General features: G+C 37.0%; 1 protein-coding gene across 5 annotated transcripts in view; it reads right to left on the reverse strand.

Moving 5' to 3' along the window:
• LRBA (LPS responsive beige-like anchor protein) overlaps positions 1-15,068 on the reverse strand; it is a 368,498-nt gene that overhangs the window by 317,809 nt on the left and 35,621 nt on the right. For all 5 annotated transcript variants that reach the window (XM_063156757.1, XM_063156759.1, XM_063156760.1 and 2 more), the window contains exons 2-12: positions 10,124-10,355; positions 9,896-9,996; positions 7,577-7,672; positions 5,489-5,610; positions 5,257-5,383; positions 4,373-4,492; positions 3,920-4,066; positions 2,866-3,063; positions 2,158-2,291; positions 800-908; positions 538-690 (exon numbers count right to left, since the gene is read on the reverse strand). In XM_063156757.1, coding sequence (XP_063012827.1) covers positions 538-690; positions 800-908; positions 2,158-2,291; positions 2,866-3,063; positions 3,920-4,066; positions 4,373-4,492; positions 5,257-5,383; positions 5,489-5,610; positions 7,577-7,672; positions 9,896-9,996; positions 10,124-10,355 — 1,539 coding nt within the window. The remainder of the gene's footprint in view (positions 1-537; positions 691-799; positions 909-2,157; positions 2,292-2,865; positions 3,064-3,919; positions 4,067-4,372; positions 4,493-5,256; positions 5,384-5,488; positions 5,611-7,576; positions 7,673-9,895; positions 9,997-10,123; positions 10,356-15,068) is intronic.

Genomic DNA, 15,068 nt, shown 5'->3' on the forward strand with positions numbered 1-15,068 from the left:
TTACATTTTATCTATCAAAATGTCCTAAATAGATTTTCTCTGTATAGCTTAGTCTTAAAACCCCTGAAAACTGATGAAAAATTTAATTCTATTTCTGAAACTGTGCAGTGCTGGTAATAAGGTTTCAGCTGCAAAGTTTTGATCAAAGTTGTTCACTGTCAGAGAACAGAAATTCACCAAAACAAAAAATGCTCACTTCCAATTTATATCAAGACTTAAAATCTGACAACCAAGATAATTTCCTCTTCAAAAATTGCTGAGTTTTTCCCAGCTAACCCATCCAAACTTCCTTCCCAGTCTGGGTCAAAAGTCACAACTCTGTTATGCAGAACACTGTAAGTCTCCCAAATCCCAGAAAACCCTGAGAGTCTGCAAAACTTGACAATTATATGTAGCAAAGCAGAGCCTGAAGACAATTCCTGGATGATTTCTGTTGTGGAGCGAGAACCCATAATTCTTTGGAGTCAAGGCTTAGTTTCAACACTCCCAAATCAATACACCAGAAGACATCTTATTGATAAGGATAAGCAATTTTACCTGTGCTGGGATATGAATCCATATTGCAGGATTCAGGAGAACATGATCACACAGCTGCTTCAGCAGGGGTACCCCATTGTGTAAATTGCTCAGGTACTTTGAGAAGGCAAGGCAAAGTTCCAGCACAGCTCTGGTAACGTGAGCTTTGGAAGACTGCAAAAGAAGATTTGCTTAAAGAGAGCCCTGCAACAGTCTAGGAAAAGTATTTAACTCAAGAAAAAAATCAACATTAATGTAAAACATTAAGGAAGATTTACTTTACCTTTTCTAGGCTGTGTCCTATCACAAGGAAGCCTTTACAGGACAGCATCTGTTCTTGCATAGCAATAGAGTTCTTCAACAACTCCATGATGAATGCCAGTAAAGTAGAACTGGAAAACATGTTTTAGTAAACAAAAATGTGTTAAAGGGTTACAGCAAGATAAAGTATTTCCAAATTAACGCTACCACCACACAATCCTGAGATACATGTTAAGTAAATGTTCTGTTATGTAACTCAGAACTTTTAAAACAAAAAGCAAGACTAATTTTTGAATGCTTGCTTCAAAAAACTTCTTTATTTTATTAATGCCTTTCTAACTTGAAATTCTGAACTCTGAGATAATCACAAAAGCAAAATCCTTCTGAATTCTTGCAAAAAGCAACAGTTAAGTTTGTACTACTCTGTGCTTTATGTTTCCACTACAAACTCCTGCAAGATAGGTTACAATTGCCATTCTACTTCTTAAGCTATCAGAGGAGCAAATGTTTTTCTCTACACAGCTTTGCTGTTGTGCTGCTGCCAGAGGAACTATTCCTGTCAAGCCATTACTGCCTGTGGATCAAGACTTCAACCAGTTGAAAACCCCTGTATTGCTGGGCCAATTTGCAACTGCATCAAATCCCTGACTCATAACACAGATGCCCAAGTCTGAGTCAGCTCAGGAGACACCAGACACAAAGAGATGCTCTGAAGGAATATTGTTACCATCCCTTCTAAGAAACAATATGGATACAGATCATCTTTAAACAGCCATGAAGCTACAAATGCAGAGAATCAGAGAAGAATTCTAAGAAACAATCTCTTTGCTTTTACTGCTGCTCTTGAACTTAGGAGCTCTAGAGCTTCACCAGCTTCTGTGTCTGGGTGTTCAGAAGTTGGATGTAGTTGTACCAGAGCTCAAACCAGAGGAAAAGCCTAGCATCAACACTAAGTAACAGCATCTTCCAAAAATCTGAAGGTTAAAACAAAACCAAGAAAAATTCCAAGGAATGACTTCATGCTGCTGAAAAATTCACCCTTCCTGGAGTTTGTCTTGAAGCCTTCCCCAGTGAATTATCTCCATGACAGGAATAAGCTCAAGAGAATTACCCACTGTTCTGCTACACAGGAAAAAAAAAAAAAAGTTGTCAACTATAAAATTTGTATACATTTTGATTCTCTGTGAGCTCTCACAGAACATGTGGTGCCAACAAGTGCATCACTTTGAGGTCCTGCCTGTAACCCTTTTTGTTCTTACACATAATTCACTGTTGCACAAGACAATGCCAACTACTCTGCCATTGGATAAAGCAACAGGCAATTTCCTTTACTTCAAAGGAACAAAGCCCAGGACACTGCAAGTACTGTAATGCACTCACCAAACAGTTGTGTCAATGTGGTCTGAGGAATATTGCCTATAGTCCAACTGTGCAAAGAGAGGGAAAAGCACCTGCACTCCTCCAATGGAGTGCAGGGCACTTTGGATGGAGTGCGTCAAGACTGCTTTCACATCCTGACAGAGAAAAAACATGAAATATTGAAACCTCATTCAGACACTGATAAAAAGTTTGTTAAAATAGCCTTTCATTTCTTCAATATAAAAGCTGTATTATTACCAAACAAAAAGAAACAGTAAAAACAAACTGGCTGCCACAGTCACACTAAATGCCCAGAATGCCTGACCTACTGCTTTAGCTACAGATACTTCTAGACACAGATCTACAGTGCAGATCCTCAGGTGAATATACAGGAGGTAGCATTCAAAGGACTGGGAAGAAAAGGATTTCATATCAACAGGGCAAAGGATGGGAGATAGGGAACATCTGTAGGGGAGTGAACACCTCAGAAGTGAGGAAGAAGGAATTTTTTTTTTCAAAGCTAACCCAGCCTTTGTATTTATTAATAGAATACTTTTTTTTTTTTAGGATTCTTTGGCATCCTCTTTCGTTCAAGAAACAGGGGCAAGTCAAACCCAAAAAATCACAAACCTATACACAATTCCATATCAAAATCCCTATAAACTTGGATTTTAGGTTTTCAAACAGAAATAATTTGTACCCTCCAAATCTATGAAAATGTTGATTTACCTGCAGCATGAGGGCATGTGGTGAATGAACAAAAATAGAAGGGTTATCCTTAGGGGATGACTCAAGACACAGCTGTGCATCTGTAGCCCTTGGATTGTACATAAAAGCAATAGCACTGGAGAGTTTGCCATCATATAGCAACAATTTGTGATGTTCATCGAGGAAGAGATCACTTTCTGCCTTGAACTTGAACGTTCCCTGGATCGAGAAGCAGGGTTGAGGAAGGAACAGAGAAAAAAATTAGATTAAGCACATCGAATATAAAGATCAGAAAAAGTACTGCAAAAAAATGATTAAAATATTGCTTCTTTAACCAACCAGTATTTCATAAAGAAAGGTTCTCATAAGAACCAAAGACTCATACGACTCAAAGTCAATTTTACAGCATTAAAATGGCAGAACTCTTTTGTCCCCTAAGAGTGTCATTGCCAGGATGATGGGTAATGTAAAAGAACCACATCAGCCTGGAAACAGCAGGACTGTCAGCAATGTTCACTCAGAAGGAACTAATAATTGAGGAGCAGATAGAAAAGGAACCATCTTTTTTAGTGTATGTTTGTACAGCTGCTGGGGAACAACAGCCTTCAATTAGTGCCCCTCAGGCTATGACAAAACAAATAATAAATCACTGCAACAAAACTAATCCTCAGCACTGACTTCACACATTAAAAAAACCCCACTAGCACAAGCAACTATATATAAAGCCACATTTCTAAAACAAATACATCATAACTGATGTAAAGTTTTCAGCCTCAATGAAAAAGTGAACCAAGTCTGAGATAACAGTTGTGTTCTCCCTCTCCCAATCACCAACATGGAAATTCTGAGAAGCAAACAGGAACACCAATCTATTTGTTCTATAAGAAATCAACAAACTGAACTAATGCTTACTTGTAGCTTCTAAGGCCGTACATAGGCTTACAGAAGAAACACAGAAGAGTTTAATAAAAATATTACACTGTAAGATCTTTTTTTTTTTTTGACACAAAAGTGTCACAGCATTCTTAAGAACTACCATAAAGAATTAAACTTAGGAAAGTCAATTCTAAGATACCTTATATCCCAGTCCAAGCTGATAAATGGCAAAGATCTGAGCAGCATTGAGAGCCTCACTAAAAAGGTAAACAGATGTCATCTGCCCACAAAACACTCGATTGGCATCTGCTGTTTCTGAAGAACCCAGGAAACACTTGTCAAACGTCTGAAAACAGAAAACAGAACTCAGTAACAGGGTTTAATCCATGCTACACAAGCAAATAATGCAAAAAATATGCATTTCATAGGCAATACTTTTACATAAACAAGTACTTGAGAGCCTCAGCAGAAACAAGTATTAAGTTCTGAGACGCATAAAACCACAATTTATTTCTCTAAAAAGTTACCATTTTTATTTCAAAATTTTTTTTTAAAGGCATAAAATGAGGGAGGTTTATGAATAAAATGGCAAAGAATATCTATGTAATGCACCAAGATGCTCAGCTGTAGACAGTGTGCAGGGATTACTCACATCACTGGTGTTGACAAACCATGTTATTTCCCCATATGATGCCAGCTCCCCGTTCACATAACACCGGAGTTCGCTGTTCTTCCAGCGGTTATAGATGTGCACTATAGTCACCATGTACCACTAAACAATAAAAAAAACAATTGATATAACTCTATAAACACTTGGGAGTAGCTTAAGCATTCAAGTGGGGCTTGGAAGAACAAATTCAACTCTTTATGTGAATTAAATTAAGACTGAAAGATGTATTTTAAGTAGAAAAGATTAATAAGTCACTGGTGAGTTTTCTTGCATTGCTATGTCAAAGAATAATATGCCATTCTTTCCACAAAGGGGCTTAAAAGGTATTTATGGCATACTCCAAAAATCTTTATGACAATGCTGAACCAAATTTACACTGAAACTACTCTGTAAATAAGTTCTAAACTGAGCTACTCTTAGCAGGATGGACTAATACAAATGCCATTCCAAAGAGCATGGATGGCTCCAGACTAAAGCCTCTCAAAGGCTGTGCATGTCAAATTATCACAAACAGAATCCATATTTACAGCAAGGGATTACTGATAAGGAATTCCTGAGGAGGCCTGTTCTCCCACAAGATGTTTACATCAATTCCAGAATATCTAAGTGAAAAAGGGAGCATCCAACATCACATAACACTACCTAATAGGCAAATCAGACTTGAACACCAGTTATAAAATCAACTCATGTTTTAGTTGTAAAATGCAAAAGAAATAACAATTCAGAACACATATTTGTTTTGCTCATTCCAGTGTAACTATTTTTCTACACAAAGATGAGATTAATCAACAGCTACAACATAGACTCCCAGGCTACAATTTTAGACTCGTGAAACTTATTTGAATGACTTTATTCTTTTCACTCACCTTTTGTGGCTTGAAATCAAATTTTACACAGTGCTGGAAACCTTTTCCCTTCGATTTTATGGACGTTACGATCAAGCAGCCTCCAACAAAGTGAGCAGAATAACCAAGTCCTTTGTTTGTTCGGAAACTGACAAATCAGAACAAAATCAGCACATACACAGATGGATGCAGAAATCATTGAAAAATGAATAGAAACTGAACATTAGCAATATCAGCTTTACACAATACTCACCAATATAAATAAGGCTTATCCTTATCCACATTAATATTATTTACAGGATCCATTCTTAGCCAAGTGTGGAAAGTAAATCCATTCTGGTAGGGCCACTTGGCTATAGGAGGTAAGGCAATAGCCTGAAGAAAGCAAGAAGTTATTAATGCAGAAAGATCAACACAACAGTAAAAGTGTGCAGCTTAAGATGCAATCTACATAAATATGCTGATAAACAGAGGCACACTGCAAATGTATACAGTTTCTCTAGACTGAAGAAAAAAAATCTGGCCTAACTTCTGTTCTCTTTGTACTTGATTGTTACAGTATTTTAATAACCTAAATATTTAAAAACTGACCTTTATACCTCAAAAAAGATTATTAATAGTAACCTATGCTTCAAAACTCAAATGCTTTAGTAAAAGCCTTATGGAATAACAACTTTTCAAAGAGCAAATTCAGATTAATTTGGTTTTATGGTAACCTGACATAATAATCAGTTCCATTTTCACATAGAGTTGGTATTCAGGAAAATAACTGATCATAAATGGAAAGCTGGCCACATTTCACTTAATAAATTATTTTCTCTCCTGAAATTCATATTTAAGTAGGCTTCCAGAGAGCGTAACACAGAATTTCAAACTTCCTCAAATGAAACACAATGCAATCTCCACCAGGCAAAAATCTTCATACCAAACATTGTGTTTTTAGTGCAAAGCCCTTGAGTTACAAACCATTATGTTAGAATCCTTTGGTTCAAACAGTTGGGGTTTATTTTTTGGAGTTTTTCAGTTTGTTGGGTTTTTTAGCATTACTATTAGCTTTCTGCTGGTGTGCAGCCCAGATTTGCAATACACACTGCAATTAAGAGGGCCATAACCTCTGAACAAAGATGCCACCCAGATGATCAATATCAATGGATAAAAAAAAACTTCAAAGAACTCAAGTGTCTCCAGACTTGTTATTATGTTCCCATGCTCCATTCAGCTACTCCTGTCCATACAAAATGCTATAAATCCTTCTGTATATCAGCTAACTAACCAGTCTCCATGTCTTTGCAGCCAAGTCTTAGGAATTGACAGCATTATCACTTGACTTAACTCACAGTGGATAACAGAGTAATTATAGTAAATACTTAATTTCTTAAACGTCTTAATTTGAATATATATAAAAATACCTACATAAAGGTTACTGAGGCACCCCGATATCATAAAATATGGTTCAAGCAATCAACATAATTAACAGAAGTTAAAGCAGAAGTTAAATAGAAAACCATCAATAACCAAAATGAACACAAACGTGTCTGTCTATTGCCAAGTTCTGTTGTATGTGATAAAACTGCAGGAGCACTTTTCTAGTAGTCAGCATTTTTCAGTCTCCAAAGTTTTCATTCAAAACATAAGTCATTATGTCGTTGAGTTGGTGAAATTCAATCTCAAGCCACCAAGGCAGAAAGCTAATGGGTTTATGTGAAGAAAACAGGAAAGAGTTATCTGATAAATCTTATTCAAATCTCATTCTGAATTGAGCATGGAATTTTGAACATAATTTTTCATTCTACAATTGTAGAAGCAGAAGTGTTGACATACTTGAATTCCATCAGAAGATTCTGCAAAGGATTTTCCAACTGCCTATTCAGTTTCAAATTTTTTTTCAAGTGCCCACCACAGAACTTAGAAATGAGTCACATGAACAATTACAAAAAGACTAATTGTTGCTAAATTTAATCCTTTTCAGTATTATTCAGCCTATAAAGGTCTAGGATCAATGCTTTCTCAAAGATTTCTCATAAGCAGGTGAAAAGCAGGTATATCCTCCCTGCAACACGATTTAACTGAACCAGTCTGAAGAAACCCCAACAAAATACAAAAAAGCAGCCTCATTTGTATCCATTCTTTGTGTAATAGTATTGTCCTTTTGTAGTGATATTGCACATCTATTATAAACACAATTTGTCCAGGCACTAGTGTAGGTGTCAGGCAGAGAAAAAAATTTGGTTAGAACTCTATGACAATGACAAATGACACAAAGAACACCATAAATAAAAATAATCAAAGGCCTTAATAGAACAGGGAGCAAATAAACAAGAAATGTAAAATATCTACATACTGCAGCACTTTTTCCTGGAAAGTTGAAGAAGGCATCAGGTCCATACTTCTGAGGCATGTGTTTCAACACAGACAGTAACTTCCCAGCATGTGGTGGCTGACAAAGAGAATTATTACATTTGTAAATAAGTAAAACAAACCTCTAAGAAAGAAAAGACTATACACACAAAAAGCAAATTTTAGCACATTTTAAAACTTTGCACATGGTTGAACAACATCCTACTAAGACACTCAGCAGCCTCAATAAAACAACATTAACAGCCATGAATACCTTCACACAACATAGATGCACTGGATTAAAGTTAATTAGGTAACTTCACTAAGGACTTGAAGGCCAGGGCCACATTCACCCAGCATAAACTAAACTGACCCTGAATGTTGATTCCTGCCACTGTCTGTTCATTCCCATCACCTCTCTGTATGACTTTGCTGGAAGCTAAAGAAAACTGACTGCTCCAGATGAAAACTAACTTAGGGAAAGCAAACGCAAACCAATTTTTAATTCCAGTTGTTCTGGGAAGTGGCTGAGTGAAATCTGTGCCAGCACAAGGGAGACAGGGAATAGCTAGCAGAGGGAAGATCAGCAGAAGGATTATTTTCATCAAGATGAGAGTCACACATTAGATTAAACTGATTTGGTTTATACTTTCACTTAAGTCCGTGGAGAAAGATTCAAGTCCCAAGGGTAGTTTGGAGCACCTAAACTGAGTGCTCAGTGTGAAAACTTAACACTTCTCCACCACTCAGATCTTGCTGATTTTATTATAATAGTCTGTAACTACAAACTCCAAACCAAGTGTATGAGCTCACAACAACAGGAGAACAGCAAATACTGATCATAGTGACAGGACAATTTTGTGCCTTGTCTTTCACCACACCGTATCTTTCCGGCAGATCTATTTTCAAACTACAATTTTATAATCCTGGATTATAAAATTGTAGTTTGAAAATAGATCTGGAAGTGCCCTTTTTCATTTTGTTGTTAACAGTTACCCTCTGAAAACTATGCATGATGTTGGAGCATTGCATGGTCCATCACAAGTATTTCAAATGTACCAAAGCTGGAGTCAGCTAGGCAGTGCTTCAAGAATCTGAGTTAAAACTGAGGAGGAAATGCTGAGAGCTGCTTAGATGTCTGCAGTGCCATAGAATTTGACCAGGTAAATTGTGCTGCAGCAAAATACTTGGTATCTTCCCAGTTCTGCTGATTTTAAGATTTATGGAGTTGTACAACTCCTTGGCAATCCAACTGTGGCATTTTTCTCTTGCTTTCCCCTGTATTTGGTTTTTAATAAGCAAAGGAAATTAAATGCAAATAGCAGGGAGACAGGAAATGAAAAAGTTAATGTTACAGAGACAACTTTATTTCACCTACAGTTAAATATACTATGTTCAATTACTAAGTTTAAACCATCTATAAAGTTTAGAGTATTTTTCTTTAAGGAGGTTAAGATCTCCAGAGTTATTTATTTCAAAGGGCCTTTTAAAGTCTGCAGTATTATGTGTGCATACTTGCTTTTATATGGCATACTATTTTTTTTAATTATTTGAAGTCAACAAAGACACTGCTACCTCTCCCCTACACTAGCCAGAGTATTTTGAAATAACAGGAGCTGAATTAAAATTCAAAGTAAAATGATTGTTAAAATAGTTCCCAAGTCCAATGAAACAACAACTGTGTGTTGAAGAAAATTTTATCAGGTGGCCTCTACAACACACACATTTTTACTTTAGGGAAAGTGGTTACTCAGCTGTAACTCAGGGTCCTTTTCTATTCCACACAGGAACAAGAGAAAAACTTGACAATTTTTCAGTGGGACTTATTTCCTTCAGTTCAATTTCTGCCAAAGTTTTCACTTCCCTAACTGGATAATTTTTTTTCATACTCAAGTAAAGTACAGCAATGTGCGAAAGGGGGGAGAAAAAAGATCTGCCTCTGTAGGCATTTTTACTTATTTCTCTTTTCTGAGTTAAAAAAAATTACGCCTTTTTCCTTCAATTTCACATAGCTGGAATCAAAAAAATAAAACCATGTGCATAATAACACCTAAGAGTTACCTTATTATCCCCAGGTGTTAGAAAAGACCAATATTGTCCACAGGTTCAGGAAGAAATTTAACTTCATCAATATTCTACTCTCTGTATTTTAATTGCTTTCAGATAAAAAGATTCTTTATATAATAAAAGAAAGCTCCCTATAGTTTTTGGTACATTCAAAACTTGTTTATCATGAAGTTTTTGGAACAGTCTTAACTTGTAAAAATTAGGAAAAACACAAGCAACACGATAAAAACTGTTTCAGTTTTGTGTTTTGTTTTACCCATCTCCCTTTTTCTCCTTGCAGCTTGCTGAAGAACAACTTCAGGTCCCGAACTGTCAGGTTATAGCTCGCCAACACACCGAGCATGTCCACTAAGAGATCTGAAAAGCAGAAAGAACAGTGATATAAGTGCTTAATAAAATGCAAAGGCAAACTTTTATCATCTAATTAGTAACTGTGTCCATGAGAAGCAGCACAGTTGGAGTCCCACACTGGGGGAGGCTGTACCTGCAATCATGTTGTCAGCCCTGTCGATCCTCCTGAGCACCTGCTCCACGAGCCCCACCTCCGTGCAGGCCTGCAGATTCCGTATGCTCTTCTTCAGGATTGCTGTGAACATGCTCCAGACCTCAGCCTGGCACGTGATGTCACACTTATCCAGTAAGTCCACCATGCAGGTGATGCCCTCTCCTTCTTGGATGATAAAGTTCATTTCCAAGTCAAACTGGCCCCCAACGAGCTTTCAGAGAAAAATATTAAAAAAAAAAATGCTTAAGGCAACTGTATCAAAGTATTACTCTAGGCCTAGAGTTATTCATTCTGTGAGAAGAAAACTATTGAAGGGGGAAAAAACATAATAATGAGGCAAATATTTGTTCTATCTTATACCATCTTACTTTTCTTCTTTTTCAAGTTCTGTCGAGTAACAAAGGTGCTCCTAATGTGTCAACTATTATCAGACAATTGCTGCAGAAAACCATTTGAGTAGTTCAGGATAGACATGTCCCAGGTTAGCTGAAAAGTGAAGATACCAAGTGAATGTTCTAAAACAGGTGAGCCCAACAAAGCAGTCGAGATATCTTAAACGACCTGGAGTGACCTCATATTTGCTTAACACATCTCCATTAAGAAGGCAATTCTAGCCAAAAGGAGCTGATGCACATCAGAAATATTGCCACTTATAAACACTTATGAGACATTCCAGTGACTAAAGCTGGTTAAGAATTAACTGCCAGGTTCATTAGCAGCCCCAGGTACTCAAAGGAAGCAAAGGCTTGCTGTATTTGCAGGCATGTGGAACAGCAGCACTGGTCCAAGCCTCTGGCTGTGATTTGGCTATGACACCGAAATCCTGTAATATTTCAGGTCTCTTAGAGAGTAACAGACCACATATGCCTGTGCCTGTGGATGGGGGAAGGAAATAACCTGCTCCACTCTCACTTGCATACTTAATAAAACAAAAATTCCAGCTGAAGACAAAATGCATTATACCAAGTTAACTCATTTATACCAACTCCCTACCTCCACTCTTTAAAGTTCTCTTGGACTTCAGAGCTGTATTAACCTTAAAAACGTGCCCTGCTTACCAAAATAACCATTATATACCAGCATACAAACAAGAATTCAGATACCATTGACTCAAATTATCAAATAGCTCATGACCAGAAATATTTCAGCTCATTCTCACTTCTGCAAGTTTATGTTATTATTTCTCTCCTACATAGTGGTGTTCTTTGACAGGCTTTGGCCATTAACAGCTTCAGTACTGTCACCTGCTGAAGTCACACCATGTCGAAACTGCCCCAAAACCCTAACTTGCTTCCACATTAGCTCCAACAGCTTCTCTGAGCTAGTTAGGACCCAAAGAACAATTTACAGAACAGAACATACGCTCTTCATTAACCACTGAAATTACCATACATTTTCCTCAAGTGTCTAAACCTTGCCACTTTGAAGAAGCAATCTTTGGACTTCTGGGAATAAATCAGTAGTGCCAAACATCACAGGAAACAGACAAACTTACTGCTCTTTTGACAGAATAGACAATGTCACATGGCAACCATTTCTAAAAAGTAATTTACACTTTTCCATTTTCTCCTCTCTGGGTCATGAAAAATAATTATGCAATTTACTGTCAGATGCTTCCACAATATCTTGGAAAACAGCAAGAAGTGAATGGGGTGACTTGAGTTATATTCTCAGCTTCTCTATATCAACTCATGCTGTCAACTCAAACAAATCCATCACATCATTACCATCCTCCAAGCCTTAGCTTTCTCCTTCCAAAAGATGGAACAGAGGCCTAACTCAAGAAAGCTCTGTAGGGTATGCTAGGCACAACATATTCACACAGAATTATCTCAAAACAAATGTGAAGAAAAATATACACCTTCCCTTAAAGAAAACCCTCAACAGAGCATTTGAAAATGTAAAATACATAATCAGAGTTATACCTCATTTCACTGAATTTATCTTCTACAAAACTGAAGCATTCCTCAAGAATACTCTTCTTAAATTCAAGGTAAGAAACAAAGAAAATATTGTATTCTGCGTAGAGACAGATCAGCTAAAGATTAAATTCTGGCCACAAACAACCTGCTAATTCTTAACAAGAAATTCAACTCTTTATGGATTTGGTTTTAACTATCAGCCAACCATCAATTATCACATGAAAACCACATACAGCTACTGGAGGTGACCTTACCTTCACCCTATAGTCTACCCCACCAATCTTTCATTTTTGGCTACATACACTATTATCAGAACCCACCCATCCAGGACGCTGTCAAATTAGGTTTCCCATCTCATCTGCAAACATAAGCATTTCAGGAAGGACATTCTAGGAATAATATGCTATGGTAAAAAATAATTACCATTTTAACACTTCCTGCGAGGGAAGTGAGGACAAAAAAAATTGCCAGGGAAAGCAGAAAAGCCAAGGCAGGGTGCAGCTGATGCACAATATGTATGCACATCCATTAGATACACACAGGCACACACACCCCCACACTATGTCATATTAACCCTTTCTAATGGTGATTTGAAACTGATCAACCTTCAAAACACAAATTTGTTTCCAATGACAGGGATCATAATCCAGGTCCATGCATTGGCTAGTTATTATCTGAGCTGCAGTAATGGCTGTGCACAGCAAAATGTAATCTTCCCAAATGTCACAGTAAGTTATGAATATCTGAGCAGCTTAATGCACCTTACTAGCCATGAAGTGTGAGAATGTAATCTTATTACCTTTTTTATGGTTGTATTTTTTTGAATAATGTAGCCTTTGAACTGATGTATAGTCTTTCCTTGCACTTTAGCATGATTTGGTCTCCTGTGTCGCACAGTACATTTTTCAAAATTCTCCAATTCAACGTATTTTAAGTCCTATGCTGAGCTGCATAAACAATCTTTATAGCAACCCACAGGGTGGGATAACGTTTTCTTTCCCCAGCATGTAGAATTAAGTACAAGCTTACAGGAATGGTTTTAAAGGGCAGCATTCAAATACATCCTCACAAATTTTGGATTTTGCCAGTTATAGCCACCTTCAAAAATATATATATGCTAAAGCAATAGCTCAAGCTTCTCAGTAAATAGTTCTACATTTAGCTGATTGAGAACAGGGAGAATACAGCAATTTTTGAATACACATGCAGAAAGTGTATTTTCCCCCCCTTAGGGAATTAAAGTGATGAGAAGTCAACATAGTAGCACTAATTTTTAGCATAAAATTGCACTACAACACTTATAAATAAAACCAAAAAGACTATTTAAACACACTTAACCTTTCTTTGCAATGAAATTATGTGAGATATGAAAGAAAGGCTTCACTGCTTGGAGGAGCATACAGAAAATAGCTCAGAATAAACAGTCAAGCTCCACTTTCCTGAAAGAACATGATCTGGATTATTAATCTAATTTCAATTATTTCTCCCATTAACAGATATAAAACATTTAGAAATCTTGCAAGACAACCCAAGAAAAATTTTTTCCATGACACAAAAAGAAGAAACCAAGCCCAAAATCAGCATTTCTCCTGGATAAGACAAACTGGCTATACTTGGGAGAACTACAGGGCTCGATCTTCACATTTTTATCTCAAACTCCCCAACAAAGTCTTCACTTCTATAGTTTCCTCATCCTTCTGGTTGTTAGATAAGCCACAGATCAAGTACTTGCTTTGTTCCTCAAAGCCAAGATGAAGGGCTGTTAACCAAACTGCGACCTCTCCCTTTTCCTCAAGATTATTATTTTTTAATATCAGAATTGTTTTTTTAGTATGTCCAAAACAAGGAATATGAACACCTATTCCATGAAGAAAAAAAATGCAGTCAAACAGGCTGGCTCAATCTCAGTGAATTTTTCTTTAAGTTTGTGCTTAATAAGAACCTGCAAAGCTGGGCATTTATAATATTCTTTGCCTATGCTAATTCCTTTCTACCACCAAAGAAATAAACCACCTCCATTGTCCCCTTTCACATACTCAGAAACATATTTCACATATTTAGAGATTGACTGAATTTAGTTGATTGAAAATTATTGATCATCAAAAATAAATGCCAAAGATACGGGAATTACAATCTCTCTAGGGTAAAAATCTCATAAGATCATGTATGATTCCAAGCTGGTTAAATTCCAAGGGCACACAATAAATAGGAAAAATTAGCACCATGATACACATTCATGACATGATAAAAAGATGGCTGGGATTTGGAAAGGCTTCCTCAGAAAAGAAAACGAAAAACATTGCAAAAGATATTAACTCAGACATACCGATTTCCATGCATTCTTTTCCAACCACACCTAGAGGTGAGAACATTAAAATCTGAGCCCTAAGAAGATTTGGCAGGAAAGCCAAATAGTTTGGATAAGTACATCAAATAGTAACATTAGCATGAATGTCAGGTCAGTGGTACAGAGCTTACATCCAGAGAGGTTAAAAAGGGAGGGCAAGAAAGGGGTGGAAAAAGCCTGGATGGATGTCCCCTTTTTTCTTCATTATATTGCTATTGTATCGACCATAATGCACTAGAAAAACCAGAGAAAACACAAAGCACTGTGGGAAAACCCACTCAAGAAAAGGGAGGTCACACCTTCCAGCAAGACACAGATGATTTACAGTCATTTGCTACCTTGGCTCAAAGTTTAAATAAGTGACACCATGAAGGTGCAGGCGACCAGTGACCCTCCCACAGAAGGAAAGATTCTGCTCCAACCACTTCTGTAAGGAGGAGACTCCTCTTGAATCTTCCTCCAATTTCAGACTTGGTCTCTCCCATTGGAAATAGGTTTCTCCCATTTTCAAACAAAACCAAAGATTACCCAAAAAACCCCAAACAAACAAACAACCCACCAAAAAAAACCACCCCAACAACATCAAAGAACAAACAGGTAATTCTTGCAGAAAATCACAAACTTTTCCTGCTGATACATCAGATTGAAGTCACCA

Source organism: Melospiza melodia, chromosome 5 (genome assembly GCF_035770615.1).
Source record: "Melospiza melodia melodia isolate bMelMel2 chromosome 5, bMelMel2.pri, whole genome shotgun sequence".
NCBI classification, from domain to species: Eukaryota; Metazoa; Chordata; class Aves; order Passeriformes; family Passerellidae; genus Melospiza; species Melospiza melodia.